Raw genomic sequence first — 23,460 nt, 5'->3', positions numbered from 1 at the left:
CACGAAGGGATCCTAAAATTTGGCGCGTAGTTTCTTGCTCGGTTGACGACTCCCTCGTTCTACCCATACTTCCTCTCCTATCTGCTACTGCGGACAAAGAACGGCTCCGACGATCGGAATGACGCTTTTGACCGTCTTGGGCTAAAGTAAAATCCTTACGAGCTTCTCTAATATTGCAGCATGACGTCTCTCGCGTGATCGGGATGGCAAATCTGATCGGGGTGTTCAAATTGTGCTCTTTAAGTTGGGGCAGCTTGCCATAGACTATTTCGTACGGCGATGTCCTAGCTAAGCTCTGCAGTGAAATGTTCACTGAGTAAAGAGCAGCCTGGAGATTGGCGTAATAGTTCTGCGGAAACCCGCAAGGTGGAGAGAGGTGGAAGCCAAAGGTACTTGAATTCGCCGATTAGCTCTTACGGTCAGGCCATTTGCTTGCAGATGGTAGGCTGAGGCATAGTGGTGCTCAACTCTTGGTTAGCGTAGATAGACGCGAGAGTTCGGAGCTACGGTAGGTGGGTCCCCGATCCAATATTATTTTGTTCAGAAGACCATGCCTCACTTAGAATTGGTCTCTGAAAGATCTTGTCATGGAGCTGGCTGCTAGAAAATGCACGGCAGAGACCTCCACAAACTGGGAAAGGTGGTCAACAGCAATCAGGATGTAGCGATTGCCAGCCGCTGTCGTTGGCAAGGGGCCAACATGGTTGATGCCAACCATGTCAAATGGAGTAGCAGGAGGCGGAACGGGTAGCCCAAGCTGGCATCCTGGAAGCCACTTGTATTGCTGGTATCTTTTGCAGCTACGGACGTAGCAGCTAACACCTCTACCCATTTTGGGCCACTAAAAACGCTCCGGTACTTTTTCCAGTGTTACTCGCTGATCGGTGCCTGCCTTCTGGTACGTCGTACATGGCATGAAGAATACCAGGCCGCACGGAAGCACGGATGACTAGAAGGTGTTCTCCACCTTGCAGCTTATTCTTCTATAGAGGAGGATATAGAATTTGTGTCGCACATGACAAATTTGCTGCTGTTTTGCGCGTACGCAAGTGAAGATACGATAGCGGCCACATCAGTGTCTTCGCGTTGGGCCTCGGTGACGTCTTTCTGAAAATATCATCCAGACTTCCTTCATTCCAGACAAAGCGTCCCCACTAGGATTTCGCAATAATGCATCAGCCATTTCATTCAAAGTAAGGACGCGATGGCGGACGTGGTAGGCATACTCTTGTAGTCATATTATCCACTGTGCCACTGTGCGAAGTTATGCTTCAAGTGTTGGTTTGCGAACATCTGTGAGGTTGCTGCATTATGCATTACCATCTTCAACTGGCAACCAAGCAGATAGTGTCTAAATTTGTCGTCAATGCTCCGCAAAACGGCTACGTATTCCATCGGTTGTGTGGTAGTGGCGTTCAGAATCTGACAGTTTTGGGCTGGCGTAGTTGAAGACAACCCGCTCCGTAATATCAGGGTCGCGCTACACAAGCACTGATTCGAGCGCAACCTCGCTGGCGTCTGTGTGCACCTCTGAGATCCAGTGTTCACTGAAGTGGTTCACTACAGGGTAATCAGTCAGCTGATATTTGAGCGATTGCAACAGATATTCCTGCGAATGGCACGATTAAAGTGCGCTTCTTTCTTGAACAGGTTGCTAAGTTAGCAGCTGTCGACGCGAAGTTAGCAACATACTTTCTGCAGGTAAGACGCAATGACCAAAACGAATGCAGCTGTTTATGTACGTCGGAGTAGGGAGGTTGGTAACGGCTGATATCCTTTCAAGGAGTAAGCCAGATACGAAATGCTCGTAATTTCAAAATGGTATTTTTCGCTGTTTATTTGGAATCCGGCGTTGTAGAGGCTCCCAAGAACTTCGTCTAGGATCAGAAAATGTTCTTATTGGGTTGTGGCCACAAGTGAAATATCATCTAGATACATAAGGCATCCGTGATCTTTAAGCGGTCCTAGCACTGTATTCATAGCGTGCTTGAACGTGCTGGGAGTTGTCCGTAAGCTGATTGGCATACGGTTGAAGTCATAATGCCCTAATGGTGTACAGGACGCGTTTTTCAATTTGTGTTCGTCAGCGACATTGACCTGGCAACACCCAGCCCGCAGGTGTAACGACTAAAAGAATCTTGCATGCCTTACAGTATCAACTGCGTATTCAATGGAGCGCAGTGGGTAGGAGTCCGCTATAGTACGCTTCTTGAGATCGGCCCCCGGTCTGGAGGGGATAACAAACACAGCTCTCAGGAATGTAGACGATGAGTCCATCATTGCATGAACCAAATTCATGAACCAGGTGTGGGAGTAAGGAGAACTCTCAAAAACATGAAAACAGGCGGACGTAGTCCTTATTCCCAAGCCAGGCAAAGTACCCGGCTTGAACAACGTGCGACCAATCTCCCTCACCTCGTGTGTAGGGAAACTGATGGAGCATGTTGTTCAAACGAGACTGACCAGGTACATTGAGAAGAATGACCTGTGGCCGCATGAAATGGTTGGATTCAGGCCAGGGCTCAGTACAAAAGATGCCATGCTCAGACTTAAGCATGATATCCTAGCCGGATACGACTCAACTGGCACCAGGGCGATAATAGGGGTCGACCTCACCATGGCATTTGACAACGTTAGCCATAAGGCTATCTCGGTAGGCCTCGAAGAGGTAGGTGTGGGACACAAGGTATATGCATACGTCAAAGACTTTCTGTCACAGAGGGAGGCGAATATAAAATTTCTGGATGTAAAATCTCCTCCCATCACACTTGGGAGCAAGGGCACCCCGCAAGGGTCGGCGCTATCACCATTCCTATTCAACATAGCGATGAGGGGTCTCCCGGCGGAAATCAATAAGATTAAATCGATTAAATTTAGCATGTACGCGGATGATATTAACATCTGGGTTAACAGTGGGAGTGACGCAGCCATCGAACTTAAACTACAGATAGCGGCGAATATGATGGAAGTGTATGCAGCCAGCAGAGGCTTCGCGTGCTCGCTACAGAAATCGGAGCTGTTAACAGAAATTAGGTTCCCAAGGTGGAGGAAATCAGAATTCATGGCATGTATATCCAGAGAAATGGATGCAACCTCACGACAATCAAAAAGCTAGAAGGATACGCGGCGCAGGTCACGGGGATCTTTAGGAGAATTTCACTCAAAGGCAGGGGCCTCAAAGAGAACAGCCTCCTCAGACTCATGCAAGCCTTCATTACCAGCCGTATAGCGTATGCCACACCGTATCTTTTGTTTAAACGAGAAGAAAAGGAGAAAATAGATGCGATCATTAGGAAGAGCGTTAAGAGAGTCCTAGGGCTCCCAGACTCGACCTAGACCGGCCTCCTCCTCAACATGGGGGTTCACAACACGCTAGTTGAGTTCACTGAGGCAGTACGAGTGCTTTAGTTGGAACGATTAGGCCAGTCTAAAACAGGGAGAAAAATCATGGAATGGGTAGGAATCGAATGCGACAAGGGTGCCCCGACTGAAAAGAAAGACATTCCGCTGGACCTGCGTAAACGCTTCCGAATCACCACCCTACCTAAAAATGTGCATCCTATCTACAACAAAAAGAGGAGAGCTCACAGGGCTAAGGTTCTAGTAAATAAACTTAAAAACAGACCGGCGCATAAAGTAGCGTACGTGGACGCCACTTGCGGCAGAGACGGGGCTTCGGTATCGATGGTGGCTAAGATATCGACGGTGCATTAAGTATCGACGGTTAAGTATCGACGGTGCATTAAGATAGCGTGCTCCACGTGCACTAGGGACGCTTGTACAGACGAGGAGGTTGCCGTAGCACTCGCTTGTGCGGGTACAAAAGCGGGAGTAATATTATGCGATAACAAATTAGCTATCCGAAATTTTAACAAAGGGAGAATCTCGGAAGAAGCCCTCCAAATTCTACACAAAAACCCTCCCCGGAGGGACATAACTTTTATTCGGGTACCGGCCCATGAAGAAGTCCCAAGCAACAAAGCCGCTCACGAGCTCGCCCGAGCATTGTACCACCGGGCAACTCTAGAGTAGCCAGTTCCAGGGATAAAAGATAGCATCATCATGAACAGGGAAATTGTCGATCACTACAAAGCCGAAAGAAGAATCTTTCCGCCTCCGCATCGGTCTCTTTCTCTGGAGGACGCTCGTATTTGGCGGCGCCTCCAGGGAAACAATTATACATCAGCACATTGGATCTACTTAACACAGCCGAGGGACTATACCGACGCCCTCTGCAAAATTTGTAAGGAAAAAAAGTACGCTAGGCCATATAATATGGGAGTGTGCTGGCTCCCCAGGGGCCAAGGAAAACATTGACAGTACAGAAGCCTGGGAGGCCTTGCTCCAGAGCGAGGCTGAAGACGACTAGCGTCGAGCGATCCGCCTGGCCGTTGAGGCCGTGGAGACTCACCGTCCTCAACGCACGGGGATTGCTTCGTCCTCCCCCCCTACCTACCTGTAGGTTAAGAGGCGGGCACGCCAGCTCGGTGGAATAATAAAGTTTTCAATCAATCAATCTATCTATATTCAATAGAAAACCGCAATCTGCCATTTCTCTGGCGACCAATGACAACAGGTGCGGCCCAAGGGCTGCATGACTGTCTAATCACACCTACAGCTAGGATGTCACGTATTTTTTCGGCAACAACAGTCCGTACGCGTTCAGCATACCACTGCAGTGGTACGAATATAAGCCGGTGAAAGTGCGTTGGAATGTAGTGCTCAATCAAGTCGGTACCGGGAATTCATGCATTGTTATCAAATAGGGCGGCATGTTGCTCGAAAACGCTAGAAAGAGCCTTCCTACTGGAACGCTTACCTACCTGTGACTCAGTCGGTGGCGCGCAGGAGTTAGTGGAGCGGAGCGTTGTTTACCGCCCTCAAAGCTCAGTTGCACGTCCCCGCAGTTGCACGTGACTGCCTTAAATGATGTCGGCAGTGAAGTCGTGGAAGATGAAGGCTTCGAGTACACAGGTTCTTGTCAGCGGTTGTTGGTAGCCTGCTGGCGGTCCGTTTTCCCCTAGGCATCGCCAGGGTAGCTGAGTCCACGGTTGGAGAGTGGGAGGGGCGTGTCGCCAAGCAGCGGGGAACGCTGAGAACTCGTGTTTATGAATGCTGTCCGCTCTCCTATACCGTCTACGCGAAATGGCAGCAACTGCAGCGTACTGCTCTCGTAACGCGTTTGTAAAGTTGTAGCGTGCACCCCATTGCTAGGGCAGTTGCTGGCCTCACCAGCGGAACAGCACCCACATTCCAGCAGGGGAGCATGCGAGGTACCACACGGTAGCGTGGTGGCGGCCCGATGCCGTCTAGCTCTGTCATGTAACAATGAAGCCTTGCAGGGCGGAAGCGTCAGACGCTGTGCCTGCCGACAGGACGACACCATGCGTGGCGTCGCGGATACCAACTATAACATACTGCTTGATCGTTCGGGAAGGCCAGGTAAGGTTGCAGGTGCCAAAGAGCCCCACCTTGTCGTAGATTTATTCGACTATGTCTTCACCTGGAGCTTGTTGGCGAGACCGCAGCTAATTAACGCGAGCGCTTGAGGCGCTTGACACAGTTCTCGGAAGTAAAAAGCAGCGCCACGGTTCTGCTGGAGCAAATTGGATAGGCATGCCCTTCGAATAGATTACAGGCCTGAGCTGCACCTCGGAGGCACCCATCTTCCACGGACCTCTTCTCGGTGTAGGCCGACGCGTGGCGAATAGCTACAGATTCGATGGTACGCACGCAGGCTACGGGGCCTCTTGGTAAAAAAGAAATCGGTAACAGTTGCCGCCACTCGCAACAAAAACGTGGTTCGTCCAGCGACTGAAGCAAAACCGTCGGTCATTTGGTGAAGTCGTTGTCAGAGAGAGGAGATGGCTTGGGTGAGCTCACTAGCACCGCCGTCCGCGAGAACCACTGAGGAAGCCCAAACGCCGGCCCCAGGTGCTGTGATGTATACTTGCGTCGACGCATGCGGTCCCGGTAGCGTCCGTCTGCTTAGAATTGCGATGCTCGGGGCGAGGTGAAATGAACTTTATTTGGTCTTGGAGAGCCCCGATCAGACACCCCTCGAAGGGGGGTCCACCGCGGTTGCTGGCCGCGCCCACGCCGGCACTGGAAGACCGTGGCCCTCCACCCGTTCGCAGGCCTCCTGGACTGCCGAGAGCTGGACTGAGAATTCGCCGCTTTTAAGGGCCCTCTGCCAGTTCTGCTCTGTGCTGAACTTGGCGCTACGTAACGTCGGGCACTGCCAGAGCATGTGAGCGAGTGTGCCCTTATCCGCCCCGCAGCTGGGGCATCCTGGATCTATGCCTTCAGCAAAGTAACTAAACGTGCTAAGACACGGGAATGAACCTGCCTGCAGCATCTGGAGAGCTGAGGACTGTGGTGTAATGAGCTTTGATTGCGGGAAGGGGTACCTCCGTCTTAACTGTTGCTAGTGAGACGTAACTTCGTGAAAGGTGCTAAGTGAATCCCTGAAGCTCTCCACGAACCCTCCTGCGGACCCGCCCGGACCGCCGCGGCACGTGATTTGTTCGTTGACGTTGGTGGGCCGGAAACTAGGTAATTGTGTGAAAGCCAACTATACTCCCTGAACTGAGCACAGCAGCTGCCTCCCTGGAGACAACCCCCGAGGCGAAGGCCCGGACGGCAGCCCTGGAGTCAGTGAATATATCAGGACGCGAAGGGTCCTTCATCGCTAGAGCTCTCGCTTCCTGCTCTGCTACGAAGACAGACACGTTCCCAACGGAAGCTGAGTTGAGTACGCGTCCGCGGTGTTCAACGACTACGGCCGCAAAGCTATCGGAGTGGCCATACTGTGCCGCATCAACGAAAGCCACATTTCCCGGGGATCTAGCTGCGAATACAAGCAGAGAGCTGGCGCGTGCCTTTCACCGGCCAACATTGCACTGCGGATGGACGTTACGCGGGAACGGTTTCACCTCGTAGGTGTCCTTCATTTTTTTTGTCAAAAAGACCTCCTGCTCCGGACTGCCCGTATGATGGCAGCCCAGCGACTGTAGGAGACGCTGCCCAGCCTTGGCGGAGGACAGCCGCGTGACCTGAACTAGTTTCTGAGCCTCAGTCACTTCCGATAGGACGCTGTACATGCCGAGGCTCATGAGCCCGTCCGTGCTGGTGCTCATGGGGAGTCCCAGCACCCTTTTGATACTTTTCCGCATTAAATGTCGCATTTATCTTGTTCGCGTTTAGATGATTGTGGTGCCGATGCGACCTAATTAATATGGCTCATGAGGAACGCGTGGTAGAGCCGAAGGAGGTTGCTCTCCTTAAGCTCTCCCCTGCGGTTTGAGACCTTTGAAATCAACCTAATCATGCCCACTTGAAAAGCACAACAGGAAATTTCAGTCTGTCGTATTTTGGGACGTTGTTTCTGTAGTTCTATTGTCTGTAGTGTGACGTCCTGTAGTAGAAAGTTCTGTAGTTCTTGATCAATATTTAATTAAAAATTTACAGAGACCTCCTTAAGGCTATGTAAATTTGTTAGTACAAAAAAGAAAAATATTAAAGGAAAGAAATAATAAAAGAAACGTCTCCGCCGAGGATTCCAACTTGCCACTTCACGAATACGAGCACGGCATCTTACCACTGCACCGCTCCTTTTTTTTTCTTTCTTTCATGGTATTTATTATGGTAGCATTCAACCAGACATTCACCAGCATAGTCACAGAATGGAGGGTACAATGAGAGTCACACACAGAAAAGGCAGCGTTCACAAAGCGAAACGAACGTTTCTACTCACTGCACCTCTCCTTACATGTCTTTGAGTGTACATTTTGGCCATGTCAATAGCACGATGCGCTGATGTTTACATTTGCATCTTAAGAGCCAAGATCCGCTATCACTGCACCGCGTCAACTGCCGCATCTCTAGAAGAGGAAAAGTGTTACCATCGACAGGTACATCGTGGAGTGCTAGAACATTGATTTTGATGTACGATATCCATATTAAATGAGAAATTCAGAAATAGGCAATGGTGACTGTTAGGGTTGTTACTGTTAATTTTGACAGTTGTCTCTCGTTCTTTACACTTTTGAGCGCGCAAATAATTCGTGTGTCCAATGCAAAATAGCTACATAAACATTCGTGGATGAGTGCTCTTTCTCACAGCATACTGACTTCTCACGGCAACGCTGTACCAGAATAATGAGACCAGAGCTAGACAGCTCTTCACGTAACTTTGAGGAACAACCCAAGACTTCCTTTTCGCTTCGCAAAAGCTTATGCAATATTTCTGGGAAATTAACTAATGTGTCATTGTAACGGCTTATGTAAGTCCGCAGGCCTGTGTGCCACATCTTACCAAATAAAGTAAAATGGATACACAGCTTTCCCGCAGATGGTATGATTTTGATGAGGCCGGTATGGCGTTGCTAGTGCCTCGTTGTAAGGCACAATTATAACAATTGGCAACGTCGACTTTAATACCGGTGTCGGTGCTATCAGCATTGCCGCCTTCAGAGAAGCACGATTGAATACCGTGCAAGAGAAAAGTAGAGTGTACACCACCAATGCGGAACTGACATACAATTTTAAAGCGTCGCGACGGAAAGCGCTTCTGTCGAGGCGTCAGAACTTATGTCGCTGCGACAGGAAGTAGCACATTTCTGTGTAGTCCCGACAGAGAGTTCCTGTTGCGACGTCAGAATCGCGGTTGCGATAAAAAGTTGTTGCGACTTCATACACACTTGTGGTCGCGACAGAACGTTTCTGTTGTGACTACAGAACTCTTGGTCGTCGCGACCGAGTGTTTCAGTTGCGACGTCAGAATTGCTGTCGTAACGTTAAAGTCACTGTCACGATAGAGAGCTGTTGTTGTGACTACAGAATTCTTGTCATGACAGAACGTTGTTGTTTCGACTTCAGAACTCGTCGTCGTCGCTACAGAATCTTTCTGTTGCAACGACAGAATTTCTGTCGTAACGTCAGAATCGCTGTCACGATAGAAAGCTGTTGTCACTACAGAACTCTTGTTATCGTGACCGAAAGTTTCTGTTGCGACTTCAGAACTCTTCGTCGTCGCGACAGAATCTTTCTATTGCGAGGACAGAATTTCTGTCGTAACGTCAGAATCGCTGTCACGATAGAAAGCTGTTGTAACGACTTCAGAACTCTTGTTGGCGCGACAGAACGTTGCGACTTCAGAACTCTTGGTCTTCGCGACAGAATGTTTCTGTTGCGACACCCGAATTTCTGTCGTAACGTCAGAAATGTGTGTCGCAACTACAGAAACATCAGGAACTTCTGTCGTACAACAGAAATTTCTGTAGTCGCGACAGAAATTCCTGTAGTTGCGACAAGAATTCCTGTTGTCTTGTTCAACTGAGTGTTCTCCGTTTTGGAGGTGATGCTGATGCTGGAGGTGATGTTGGACTCAAGAGTCAAGCCAAACACCCTAATATAGTTGACTCTGAGAATTGACAGCCCGTCGCTTGTGGTTACCGTTATGTGTAAACGATTAAGCGGCGAGGAGGGCCTCCTCCCGGGCCGAACCGGTCTGTAGAGAAGCGACACCGATTTGGAGGGGGAGAGTTGAAGTCCCGTACCCTCCAGAAAACTTTCGGTGATAGACAATGCCGACTGGAGCGCTTCCTCCACCTCAGCATCCGAACCTCCCATGCACCAGACAGTAATGTCGTCCGCATATAGGGCGTGGTTAGTATTGTATATAGTGGAAAGACGCTCCGAAAGGCTTTTCGTGGCTATGTTGAACAAGAGAGACGAAATGAGCGCTCTCAGCGGCATGCCCATCGCACTCAGGGTAAATGTCCTCCATTGTAATTGCCCGATCTTTATGGTTCCTTTGCGGTCCCGGAGGAAGGCGTGAACATAGGCGTGGAACTTTGGTTCCAGCCCCATGCTCTCGACCGCCTCGAGGATGAACTTATGTGAAATAGTATCAAAGGCCTTGGCGAGGTCAAGGGCGAATATTCCACGAACATCTCGGGTTTCTCGGTCGATAATCTGCCTATTAATCAGGAGCACCACTTCCTGGGTCGAGAGACCTGGCAGGAAGCCTACCATGTTATGTGGAAAGAGTTCGTGACCCTCGATATACCTAGTAACCCTCTTATGAACCGCATGCTCCATCACCTTGCCCACGTAAGAGGTAAGGGAGATGGGACGTAAGTTCTCCTTGGCGAGTGTCCTGCCCGGCTTCGGAATGAGAACCACCGAGGTGGTCCTCCAAGCCTCCGGCACGCGGCCTTCTGTCCAGAGGAGATTGACCTCCTCGGTTTATTTAGCGATGAACTTATCATCAAGATTACGCAGAAGCCTATTCGTGAATCCATCAGGACCCGGGGCTGAGCGACTATTAAGCTCATGAAGCACCTCTTCGATCTCAAGTTTCGCAAAGGGTGAGTCGATTTCCTCTAGCGGCCCTCCCCGGTATTGTTGGTAATCCCAGTCCCCGACGGGGCCAACCGGAAGGTATTGCTCCGCCAATTCCTTAAGTAGAGTCGTGTCATCGACCTCACCCCTTCTCTCTGCTTGGAGCGATTGGTCAATTGCCAGCCTCTGATAACCTTTGGAATTAGTCTCATCGAGCAGCACCTTCAAGAGGTTCCATTTGCCTGCGATGTGCATCTGCCCATCTACCTTCGGGCAAACTTCATTCCACTGCTGCCTAGATAGCTCCTCACAATAGTCCTCGATTTCTTTATTGAAGAGCGCTATGCGCTTATGCAGCCTCCTATAGCTTTTGCGTGCGCCATCTGTCAACTAGTGATTTTTTAGCCTCCAACAAATGCGTAAGACGTGAGTCCATTGCATCCACTTGTAAGTCAGTCTGGACTGCCTTGGTTGTGAGGAGCGCATCCTCCGCTAATCGCGAGAAGAGGTACTCCAACGTGGCATGTTCGATCTGATCAGCCTTGCGGCGCTTTCTAAACTCGCCCCAGTCCGTCACCCTGAACTCCCTAGGCGAAGCCGCCCGGGTTTCCAGGGTGACTGAGAGGATAAAGTGATCGCTTCCCAGGCTTTGCTGTAGGTTTGCGCACAGTGCGCTCACATCGTTTTTGGTAAATGCTAGATCCGGAGTGGTGTCTCTCGTAACGGAGGTGCCCACACTAGTTGGGAACTGAGGGTTCGTGACCGGCTCCTATGAACAGTTCGTCATAGCTTGAACCAGGCTTCTCCCCTTAACAGTGGCCTTTCGATATCCCCAGGTCGGGTGGTGTGCATTGAAGTCACCGACAGATACGAGCGGCGACTTGGCCGCTAGGTCAGCCGCCATTGCGATCACCTAGGAGAACGCTTACCTGTGATACCGAGGGATACTGTAGACATTCATTATGAAGAGGCTACACGTAAGCCAATTATTCGGGATGATTTCGACCAGCTGGGCCTCTGAAGTAGAGTGACCTAGGTGAAGCTTGTGTTCTACAAACGCATATTTTCTCGCAACCTAGATAGCCAGACCGCGTTGCCCCTCCCCCCTATCCGATGCAGAAAGGCAACTGCCATGTGAATGCTTTCCTGTAAAGCAACCACATGCGGCCTAACCACAAATGGGACAATGGACTGCTGAAGGGAGGCCTTGCGCTTTCTGAACCCCGCGCAGTCCCACTGCCAAACGACAAACTCATTTTTGTTGGAAGCCATGATTGCTACCACTATTTTGCCGACTTATCGGCACGTCCTTATTTTCGGCGGCCTGAGCCATTAGCATACCGGGATCCGCCTGGGGAACCAGAGAGACGGGCGTCATCGGGAGGACAAGAGAGTTCTCGCCGAGACCAAGCCTGCTTTAAGTCACTGCGACTTTACATGCTACGAGTTCAAAGCGCTCCGCTTGCTGCGCTACCGGCTTTTGCAAATACCTGATTGCTGCAAGGACGGCCCAGTCGGACGCCGCCGTAACCTCTCCTTCCGGACCTTTTTTCCGCTTTGCCGGCCTCGGCTCCGCCAACGGAGACCGCGTCAGGGCCTGTGCTGAATTCCTGATAACTTCGAACTTGATCCTCATCTGCTGAAGCTGAGCTTTCAAGGTATCGTTCTCCTGAATTAGAAAGGCGACTCTAAGGTCTTCCTTTTGTTCTGGTAATGCCACGTAAGTTACCTGTGCTGGCTGCGGCTCCGGCCTTGGCTTGGCGCGATTCGCCCAGGTGGTGTAAGCCTCTTAAATTCGCACCCCTGTAGCGGGAGCGCCCCCTGGAGCGCGACCGCCCGCGGGATCGAGAGCGCCTCCTGGAGCGGCTGCGGCGCCTCTCAAGAGCTGGCGAGGGAGAGCGCGTTCTCGAAGGTGAGGCCACGCTGGAATTGCGTGATGTCAGGACCTGCTGGGCTTGCAGGTGCTTCTTGGCGAGCTTTCGACGTCGTCTTCTTTGTCTCACCACAAAGGGGAGTTGGAAACGGTGCTTGCAGAACCTGTCTGCCGTTTGATGTGCCACCCCCCCCCCCCACACACACACAAGGCACATCTCGGCTGGCATTGGTGACCCTCCGCAGGGTCATTGACACTGCAGCCACGGCACACTTTCTTCATCGGAGTGGGGCAAAGATCCGCACGATGACCGAAGGCCTCACACCCATAACAATCGTCAGTCTGTCTCTTGTACAACGTACACCTTAGCATGCTTCCACCGCACATAACATAGTTGGGTACCTTTAGACCACTGAAGATAACGACGACCGTAGTCGTTTCCTTGATGCGTCGTACCTACATGGCGTTAGGATTACGCTGGTTGACGATCATGGCCGCCAACTGCTGCGCGCCAATGTCCGCGTCCACGCCTCGGATGACGCCTTTGCAGGTATCTTTGGAGACCGCGGTGTACGCGGAAACTTTATACTCGGTCGAGCCGAGCCTGATGAGACGCAGCGCCACGTAGGCGCCCGCGTCCTTGGATTCTGGGGTAGGGACTACAAGACTATTTTGAGTTAAGTTCGGGCAGACAATATCCTCCTTTGTTTCCTCCGGGGATACTATCGCCGCCATCGCCAGGGCTTGGGCCAGGCGTACCCGGCTAACCTTCCTGAGATCCAGGCTTCCCTTGGGTCGGACAATGACTCGAATATGGCTCCGCGGTAAGAGGGGAGGGGGGGGGGGGGTGGAAGCTCGACGCGGTCGCAAGGCGCCGAAAGACGCACTGCGTATTGGCCTTGCGGCAGCTAGCTGTCCTGACACTTTGAGTTGAAACACTCTCTTGCTGCCGGAGAGAATTGCTTAAAGCGGTCCGCCACCTAGGCGCGTCAGCTTCGTCGCGGCAAAGAGCTTCCCCTTCAACCATCTCCAGCTCCGGCATGATGCCGTTCCTACGGCGAGGGCAGGCGCCCAGCCGTACTGCTCGCCGCCACCAACCCCAAATCTAGGGTTAGCGGTGGAGTCGGCGAGAGGAAACTTCTAAGTACAAAAAAGATGACGAAAATGAGTGTACCGGGTCAAAAACGGGCTCGGGAAAGTCCCCTCGACAAGATCTGTCGAATGGTGCAGAAGTCTTGAGGATTGAAACAAATCTTCCGATCGCAGTCATTCGAAAAAGACCGAGCCAGCAGAGATGCGTCCGAACGCGTCGGCTCCTCCTGCGTCTCCGTCCAATGCTCGGGGCCAATTCTTCGGAAATCTCAGTAAAAGTCGACTGCGCCGTTGTAAAAGAAAGACACCAAACGCCATACCATGCGAACTGCATCCTGTTCTTCACGTTTTTCGCGTCTCGTGTTACCGAGCTTCTGCTTCCACTTCATGAGAATATATATCATAACAGAATTTGAAAATGCATAAGAACGTTCTCGCAGATCCCTATAGTAAACCAATGGACTGTGTTTCGACACATTTGCCTCCTTTATTGTCTTTTTATTTTTAATTATTCATGTATTTATTTCCCAAATTTGGTACAGTGCAAAGTATTTCTCGCTAGTCTGTGTAACAATCATAATGATTTACATGCACACAATGGCCAATATTGGAGACAATGTGATAAATACATTCAGTGTAGCTAACTTAGGTGAGATTAGACCCGGGTGTTTTAACAGACTTAGGGAATTATTATGGCAATGCCCGCAGAAATGTAGTTGAAACCATCGCTGACAAACCGGCCTGTCACTAACAAATGATGACTCTGTGACATTTCAAGGTGGTTCCTAAGCGAGTTGCGTAAATGTCAAGCTCCGCTCAGATGATCTAGCAAGTGGGGCTTTGTAGAAAACAGAGCTAGAAACAACGGAATCCTGCCATTTGCCAATACTTGTGCAACGTACACACTTCAAATGCCCTATGAAAAGAATATAAGCAAAAAAAAAACTATTGGCACGTTTTTCGTCAGCGTTTCTCCAGCCGAGTGGAGGGTGAAGCCGTTGTTGAGAAGCTCCCCTCTGCACTACAAAAAATAATGATGAGTAGTTGTACAAAAAGTGCCTTTTCAAGATAAATGTGCAGTACTTGATAGGGTGTATGAATATTTTAGAGCTGAAGGATCAGCGCAGAAAAGTTTGCCGCTGAACTGGCAAAATTGGAGCCCACAGCAATGCTCAGAAAGTTTAGTCTTTTGTGCACAGACTTTTTATAACAACCAGTAAAAAGCGCAGGTGTATATTATGCGACACGTTATTAGCCAGGGCACTAGCTCCTTGAGTATGATTATTCTGTGGCGTTTAAGTTGTCTTGTTGTTGAGACACAATCAATTAAGGCTCATGTGAACGCTATGGACACTAAGTGAAACATGATTGCATATAATGTCTGTGAATTTGCAAAATGACTCACACATATTATAATGAAATATTGTCAGTTTGGGCATTTTGGTATTCCATATTAGCTTTTAGTGCGCATAAGACGAAAGGACATTACACACAGAGCGCTTCCTATATGTCTGTCTGCAATGTTCCTGGGCCCTTTGTTCACTAAAGGCTAGTACAGAGAATCACTAAAGGCTAATACACACTGTCATCGTTATCAATTTACCAATCTGTTACAAAAATACATTACATAGGAGATATTTTTTTTTTACTCTCCGTGGAAACTAGAAAAAAATTGGAGGACGCGCAACCTTCGCCTTTAAAGGAAAGCTGATGAGTCCGTCGAATTCAATAAGACGCTCATATACGGATGCGGGAACCGTATAAACCATGTAGGTAAAATTTCCGTTATTTTTTTTCAATTAGGAGCGACGTAATCGTCGGTTGAAATTGCGTTGTAGCTCCGCCCCCCGTCGAATGCCGCGCGCTGCTGCTGACGCTGACGATGCGAGCGGAGACCGGAAACCGCGGTGTTGTGACGTCAACTCTAGTGTTTCGTTCCTTCGCAGCGTCCGCGACCGTGCCTGACTGCGCTTGTTTCTGCGTGCGTGCCTTCGATCTGCTTCGATTGACCCTACATTCCTTTGTTGGTGGTCTGCGTGTATGTAGAGTGGTAGTCAACGTACGTGGTAGTCAACGTGAGTAGTAATCAACTTGAATGGTAGTCAGCGTGGTAGTCAACAGATGAATGTCACTACACGTACTGCATGAACCGGGAAGCTTTTCACGCGTTTAAACCGTCCTTGTAGATTGCCGACAGATTTGGACAGCGCACAAATGCCGACGATCGCATCCCCGCTTACGTTCCACGAGGAGGCATGCAGGAACACAACACTACAGTTGTTTGACCGGAAACGAGCTCACTAGATCGGCGAAAGATCGGCGAAATCACTAGATCGCTTTGCAAAAAGCATACTCACCAAAGAGCATTTCCAACACGAGGAGATCCCAAGACTTTGCTTTCGTTCGCGTCGAAAGCACTGCTCGCACCAGCATCGTTTGCTTCTTCGAGAGGCCGGCTCTTCGAAATCGGCTCGTACATGTAGGGAGTAACGCCGAACTCCTCAGAAAAACGCAGTCTCTCTCAATTTTCCATTACCGTCTGCGAAAAACAGCACCAAACTACCTGGCACCGCGCTTCATGTGTAGCGGCAGCGGTCGGTTACTAGTGTTGACGTCACGAGGCACGCGACCAATCACAGGCGAAAACGAGACGCGCGAGCTGGGCGTATCCGCTGCTGCACTTTTCGTCGAAATAAAAGATATTTGCGCTTTCTTTCGCTCAATTTCGATACGATATTCGAATTCGGAGGGTTGAAAACCATTATGTACAGATGTTCACTCATTTCTTCTGAAAAACCTTTCAACTTTCCTTTATGAGTGGAACGCGATAGCATTCTAATTCCACTGATTCCTTTTCATGCTTCCCGGCAACTGTAGTTTATGTAACCTTAACGTTTACCTGGAAGCGCTGGCTGCGAACGCTATGCACGAAGACAAGCTTTCTTGTAGACAGGCGACCTCTTGCGAGGGTGGATCTCCTGTTATTGTATCGCACTTTGTAATGTTTCACTGTGAGAAGAGCTAACATAATATATATGCGCTGTTGATGTTTTTTTTTCCATTACATTTGTTTGTCTGCTGCGGTTCTCGAAATTCCGAGGAATAACTTTGGAAAGAATGAAATACAAGAAATGAGCTGGTTTGGTGGAACAAGAGTGGTTGGGTTGTGTTGTTCGGAATTCGGTGCGAAAAGTTTTGTTTTCTCGATGCGACAGAGGACGCTGGGCGCAGACACCGGATTTTCTGGGAAACGGAGCCCTTAACGCTTTCGCGTTAAAAGTAAAGCCAGTTGCACGCAGTGAAGGCTGTCAAAACAGCGAAGCTGTTTTCTCAAGTGTGAACTCATGTTTGGCGCGATTTTCATCAAAGTATTTTGTCTCGTTGGTCGTTGTTTTGCTATATTATAGCTTCGGTTCCCGATTGCACACATTCTTCAGCTGCTGCTGTGGACACGCTGCCGGTCTAGTAATTCTGTGTTGAGCCATCCATCGGCAATCTCCGTGGGAGAAATATCTCTGCGTCGACGTCTTTGGTCCACCTCCTACTCTCGAAGTTAGGGGTTGGCTTGGCTAGCTTGGCTCTGCTGGCTCTTGGCGTGGATTGCCTTGATTTAAAATTGGGAGTTTGCTTGCCTGCACCGGCACTTGGCTTGCGCTTCCAATTCTCGATCCCGGCGATAGCGGCTTCCCTCCACTGGCGCTTTGCTTGCGCTTCTCAGTCTCGAAGCATGGGATGTACACGACGTCGGCACTGCCGCTCTCGTGCAAGCTCCCGCTGCTGCCCGCACCTGTTTCTATAACCTGTTTTTCTATAACCCTTTCTGTCCCCCCTTCTATGACCTAACTCTCATTGTGGGGGTTAGGCCATGGGACTTGCCCCGTCCGTCACACCGCCCGCCGAAGGATCGACTTAGAACAGCTCCGTGCTTAATAAAACTTAAAAATTGAGATTTCAGAAAAGGACTAGTTTGCAAGACCTACGTATTTATAGCTGTAGTAGAAAAGCCGTACACTACATGAACACTGTAAAAGAAAACAGAAACTGAGTTCTGTCATTTCCAGGCAGTATTATCATCTCTTGAAGATACCAAAAGTAGTTCGTAGAGCTCGGCTTTATCTTATAAAGAATAAAAAAAAGATAAGAATAGAAAGCGAAGGAATCCAAGTAATATTCTTCCAGTGCTTTTGCAGTCCCTGGTCGTTGCAACATCCTGGAGGATATAGAACCTGATGAAGCAGCACGAAAAATGCATAAGTACAGCAAAATAATGAGGCTTCCTCATTAGTAAGTCAAATTGTATCGTATTTTAGGACACATTTAGGTCGGTGGATGCAGAGAAAATGTGATCAAATTCAAACTATAGACAACTATTTTACTCCTATTTGCCTTGAATCTTATACTGCACGGACATTCGATACCAGCAACCATTTTCATACGCTAGTTCACCATTTGCCGCGTCATACTATGCTAACAAAGCAAGTTCGGCATTGACGCGTTCATAGTCCTAAGTTCACTTGTGCCCACGCTGATGAGGATGCACAAAATATACTAGTATGCCCACCATATGCTACAGCATGGGGCCATTTGATAGTTGAACAAACGGAATTAAGCCACAGGCCCTCAGTACTCGAAAAGCTCTAGGCCCATGGCGAACAACAGTTATTTAAGAAGACGAAGGCTAGTGGCCTTCAACAAATCTCCGTAAGGAAGCAATATTGTGGTGTTCGCTATTATTGAATAGAGTTATATCGTCCACTGAAATCTATCAGCGTTTTATTGGTTAGAGCGTATACTTGTTCATATTAGTAATCCATAATAATCTTTCAGCGCACAAAAAGGGACACAGGACTGAAAGGAACGACGTGGAGACACAGCGCTACTTTCAACGTTTGCTTTATTTTCCGAGGGGGAACACGTAAATATGATAAAAAGAACAGATAGCAGCATGCGCTGGCGCATTTGTACAGGTTTAGCACTTTAAAAACAACAAACATGCATGTGTCTCTAAATTAAGGTAAAATGTTGTAAAGAAGAAATCTAATGGTTGCAAGATTAAGAGACGAGTCTATGGTCTCTTAATCCAGTTCCAAGAAAAAAAGATAAATTTTCTAAACAAGACGCAGAAAGTGGCTAGATGGGGAGGGCTTCACAGACTGCTCTGTTAACCTTGCAACCACTACATACTCATTCGCAAAATTTTACCTCAACTTTCGCACACATGCATCTTTGCTGTTTTTAAACTGCTAAACCGTCGCAAAGGCACCCTGCGCGTGCTACTATCTGTTTTCTATATACGCATATATAGTGTCGGAAAATAAGCCAAGCTTTGGAAGTTCGCGCTGTGTCCGAGTCATTCCTTTCAGTCCTGTGTCTCTTTTATCGAGGCAAAAAATGAGCAGTTTTATTTCGCCTTAATTTATAATTTTTTTTACGGTGCTTGAATTCATGTGCTTTCTGTGATTTGACTCCATATTTACTAGGAAACTAGTAGCAGCGCGCAAGGTAACACAACGGGTGGTGCAAGACAGAACACGGTCGCTCAATCGCAACTGTTATTTATTGGGAAAGCATCCATATGGCAACGATACACATGCGCCTGGCCACTCGCTAACAAACAAACGAGAGTACAGACAACTATAATCATCCACGAATGGTGCAAAACACGACCATCATGCATTCTGATTGACGTTCAGCTTATTGTCGTGTCTACATTCTCGTTTATGTGGCCCGCCTAGTCCTACTGCAGTAGAACACCTTGTGTTTCTTTTGAACATACGCCTCGTATCACACGATCGTTTGTTTACAGGTAGTGTACAGAAGAATGAGAGGTCCCTCAACGACATGCTATTCTCACTTAATCTGGTGCTCACACAATGTCACGTTCACGTTTTTTCCCGTCTTTAGTGTATCTGAGTAACCTGACTTTATATTCCGCTGTTCGTTATGTGACCTTTCTTGTGAGTTGTCTTTAGTGCATACATATCACCTGACTTCTTTGGCCATTTTCATCCCGTTCATCATCATCAGCCTGGTTAGCCCACTGCAGGGCAAAGGCTTCTCCCATACTTCTCCAACAACCCCGGTCATGTATTAATTGTGGCCATGTCATCCCTGCAAACTTCTTAATCTCATTCGCCCACCTAACTTCCTGCCGCCCTCTGCTAAGTCCGTAACCCTTAATGACCATCGGTTATCTTCCCTCCTCATTACATGTCCTGCCCATGCCCAATTCTTTTTTCTTGATTTCAACTAAGATGTCATTACGTCGCGTTTGTTCCCTCACCCAATCTGCTCTTTTCTTATCCCTTAACGTTACACCCATCATTCTTCTTTCCATAGCTCGTTGCGTCGTCCTCAATTGAAGGAGAACCCTTTTCGCAAGCCTCCAGGTTTCTGCCCCGTAGGTGAGTACTGGTAAGACACAGCTATTATACACTTTTCTCTTGAGGGATAATGGCAACCTGCTGTTCATGATCTGAGAATGCCTGCCAAACGCAACCCAGCCCATTCCTATTCTTCTGATTATTTCAGTGTCATGATCCGGATCCGCCGTCACTACCTGCCCTAAGTAGGTCCGGATCCGCCGCCCTACCTGCCCTTACCACTTCCAGTGCCTCGCTACCTATTGTAAATTGCTGTTCTCTTCCGAGACTGTTAAACATTACTTTAGTTTCCTGCAGATAAATTTTTAGACCCACTCTTCTGCTTTGCCTCTCCAGGTCAGTGAGCATGCATTGCAATTGGTCCCCTGAGTTACTAAGGAAGGCAATATCATCACCGAATCGCAAGTTACTAAGGTATTCTCCATTAACTCTTATCGCCAATTCTTCCCAATCCAGGTCTCTGAATACCTCCTGTAAACACGCTGTGAATAGCATTGGAGAGATCCTATCTCCCTGCCTGACGCCCTTCTTTATTGGAATTTTGTTGCTTTCTTTATGGAGGACTACGGTGGCTGTGGAGCCGCTATAGATATCTTTCACTATTTTTACATACGGGTCGTCTACACCCTGATTCCGTAATGCCTCCATGACTGCTGAGGTTTCGACAGAATCAAACGCTCCCTCGCCGTTGGCTTCTTTTGTTCCGTTAGCTTTCTTTTGTTCAGTGAAGGTGTCTTCGATCATGTTTACTATGCATCCATTCAATGCGCAAATGAGCTGCTGACGGCACTTAACGGCGCTAACATTTCCTAAATGGTATGTACTTAAACATGAAAGCGAGTTGTTTAGGACAGGAATTGACTAAGGGTTGCTTTAAGCCTGCCAATTTCTCGCGCAGCGAGCCTAGCGTTAAATTTCATTCCATAATTTTTTTTTGTCATTCAGGGCTCAGTACCTTCACACGGCGAGCACAAAAAAAAAAGAAAATAAACGGCCGAGATTGAGGTGACTAGTGCTTCATTTGTAAGGTCACAAACTCCAGCGATATACATGCACGTATTCCAGCCACTCGTCTGTAGCCTCAAGTCGGACGGAACAAAAACGCTATCGACGTAACAGGTTTTACTCTCATTCACTTAGTACCGCAGTACCGTTGTCACTCCGGAGGCCGAAATGCCTCATCCTTTTATACCGAGACATGCACGCCAGCGTGCCTATGTGCCAATTGAAATAGAGATGGTAAACCTACTGCACGAGGAGCCCACGAGACAGCGGCCTGAGATACGCATGTTTTTTTTTTTATCTATGAACGCCGTTATATCGCTATCTTTTTGAAGAAATGGAATGCGCAGACTAGATTTTAATATATTTATACAAGTGCCAGAGCCTTGTGAGTCATTTACTTCACCAAGCACTGTTACACAAGAAACAGCACTTCATCGTGCGTTGGGGATCGAATCGCCCGAAGTAGTGTGTCCCTTGCCTCAAATGCTGACAGGTTAAACCTCCCATTCGCACTCAACTTCCCTGTCATTCGAATTATGGCGAGAGTGCCAATGTATCTGTGTGTCTATTTTTTTTTTCTAGAACTTCAATATCCATAGGCGTCAGTATGGCGCCATAAGGAATTGCACTGCACAGAAGTAGTTACGGTTCTGTGGCTCAACCAAGCATTGCACGTCACGATTAACAGTTCCAAGCAGGCCGCTTGCTGTAAAGAATTATGTTTACGAGCACGAAAGCGACTGATATTTTCCCGAGGAGTGAAGAGATGAAGAGCTGGAAACGATGTGCAAGTTCTCTCCGTTGTTGCGGCATTGGGTCGAAGTTCCTTTTCTTCTCCTTTCGACACAGACGACGATCATCCAGGTGACTCCAAGCAGAATTAGGGTTAAGGATTGAACCTTATACATGTCGTCGTAGGAACCTCTCTTGTCCCTGAAGTATCCTAAAGAAATTAGAAAAGGAAAAATCCCTAATATTAAGATTATGGCTCAGAATCAATATTACAACAATATTAGAACTGACATGGTTATCTTCTGCTAGAAGATATCATTTGCTGCGAAGTTCAGTTATGAAGTATAGGTATTTTTTTGTATATTATCCCGGTTAATTTTGCCAGGAGGCGCTGTTTGGGCACCACAACGTTTTACTAGTTTTGTGCTATTTGACTAACACGGCTAAGAAAAAATAGGTTGCGCTGGCTTCAATACGGCGGTGAATTATTTTGTTGTAACTTTTTACGCAAGTGAAATGATATAATACTCGTTCAAGGTAGGTTTTCCTAAGCTGCATGCAATATCCAGGCAGGAAATTCGCAACTACAGCTCTGCAGTCTTCCGGTAATAGGAAGTAGCAGGGTTAATCGCCATCGTTCGTGCATAATGTTCACGGATTTTCGCGCAAGACGAAGACTACATGCTCCCAAGGCATGCAAACATGTACGTGGGTTACTTCCTTCGCGCAATAAGCGTCTTGCAGCTGCGTCTCCATCAGTTGAACGTGGCAGGCTCGAAGATTGCCAACTGTCTTGGAAGTCCAACTTTTACGCTTTACTTCCCCTCTCTCACTGCTGGCCATGCTTCTAGGCGGCCTTCATAGGCGACAAGAGCTGCTACTCATTTCATCTATGCTTTGGTTAGCGCTCTTCGTGAATTCTTCGATATTGGAATAAGCTTTTGGCAATCAAAATTTTATAGTTCCATCCGTTTGATATATATGCGACGCATACACACCTATTCCTTGCGGTCATATTACGCGAACAGTTTTAGAGCGTAATAATATGCAGCTTTATGTTAAATTACATTGCCAATTTCGCCACCTTTTCAAGAAACATGAACGTTCGCTGGTGTCCGGTAATAGCCGTTTAAATCTAAATGCCTAATTATTTCACAAGTGCTTCGGGAGAAGGTCAACGAGATGTTGGCCGAGAAATTGAAGCAACGCTTCTGTAGATCGATAGACATGGTCATTTCGAATGCCAATGCCGGAGAATCTCCTATGGGCATTTTTTTTAGTTAATGACGGGCCGTGTTGTCCAGGCCCTATCAACAATGAAGCGCTGCTTTTCACAGACAGCCCAGAACCGGTTTTCGCTATAGTGAACAACCACTATTTTGTTCGCCAAGGTGTTAGCACATCACGACACAGCCCTTCTCTTCAGGGCCCACATCGAGCGAAGGAAGATTACCTCAGAAAATTTCGAAAGCCAATTCTTAGTGCAGGTAAACAGCGTGTCAAGGGCTGCAATGAACGCATTGAAAGATGCAGCCAGCTCATTCTATTTACTGTATTTTGCACTGATAGTAAAAGGAGAGAGAAAAACAACGTTATAGTAATCGGTAACTTTTTCCGGATTGTTCGGATAGTTCAATCAGTTATATATTTGAAATCAGTAATAGTAATCGTATTTGTGACTTTTTTGTTACGTGTACTAGCCTACTACGTATAAACATTTCAGAAGAATACAAATTTTACAGTGCAAAACAGTCAAAATTGCACCCATTGCATTTAGTTTGAACATAATAATTTCCCCGCTTGACTAAATATTAGCACTACATAGATTGCAGCATGTGCTCTGGACCTGCACACTTTTTTTTAAAAGCATCTCCTACAGACTTTTCTTTTTTGCCCAGTACGTTTTCGGAGCGCTGCTTACTACGGAACGCTGCATAAAGTTATAATTTTATGCGGCTTAAAAAAATGTTGCAGATTAATTTTTATTGAACTCTCTGCAATTATGTTATATAGATTTATGCTGAAATC

At 48.0% G+C, this 23,460-nt stretch overlaps 1 protein-coding gene across 2 annotated transcripts in view; it reads right to left on the bottom strand.

Moving 5' to 3' along the window:
* Nucleotides 1–18,850: 18,850 nt before the first annotated feature.
* The window catches only part of LOC126524512 (monocarboxylate transporter 13-like), an 84,059-nt gene continuing 79,449 nt past the window's right edge, over nt 18,851–23,460 (bottom strand). For both annotated transcript variants that reach the window (XM_055067345.2, XM_050172812.3), the window contains one exon: nt 18,851–21,643. In XM_055067345.2, the coding sequence (XP_054923320.2) occupies nt 21,423–21,643 (221 nt within the window). In that variant the 3' untranslated portion in view covers nt 18,851–21,422. The remainder of the gene's footprint in view (nt 21,644–23,460) is intronic.

The sequence above is a fragment of the Dermacentor andersoni genome, chromosome 3, assembly GCF_023375885.2.
Source record: "Dermacentor andersoni chromosome 3, qqDerAnde1_hic_scaffold, whole genome shotgun sequence".
Taxonomy (NCBI): Eukaryota; Metazoa; Arthropoda; class Arachnida; order Ixodida; family Ixodidae; genus Dermacentor; species Dermacentor andersoni.
Note: the sequence above shows the minus strand (reverse complement) of the source record. Positions and strands in the feature narration are given on the sequence as shown.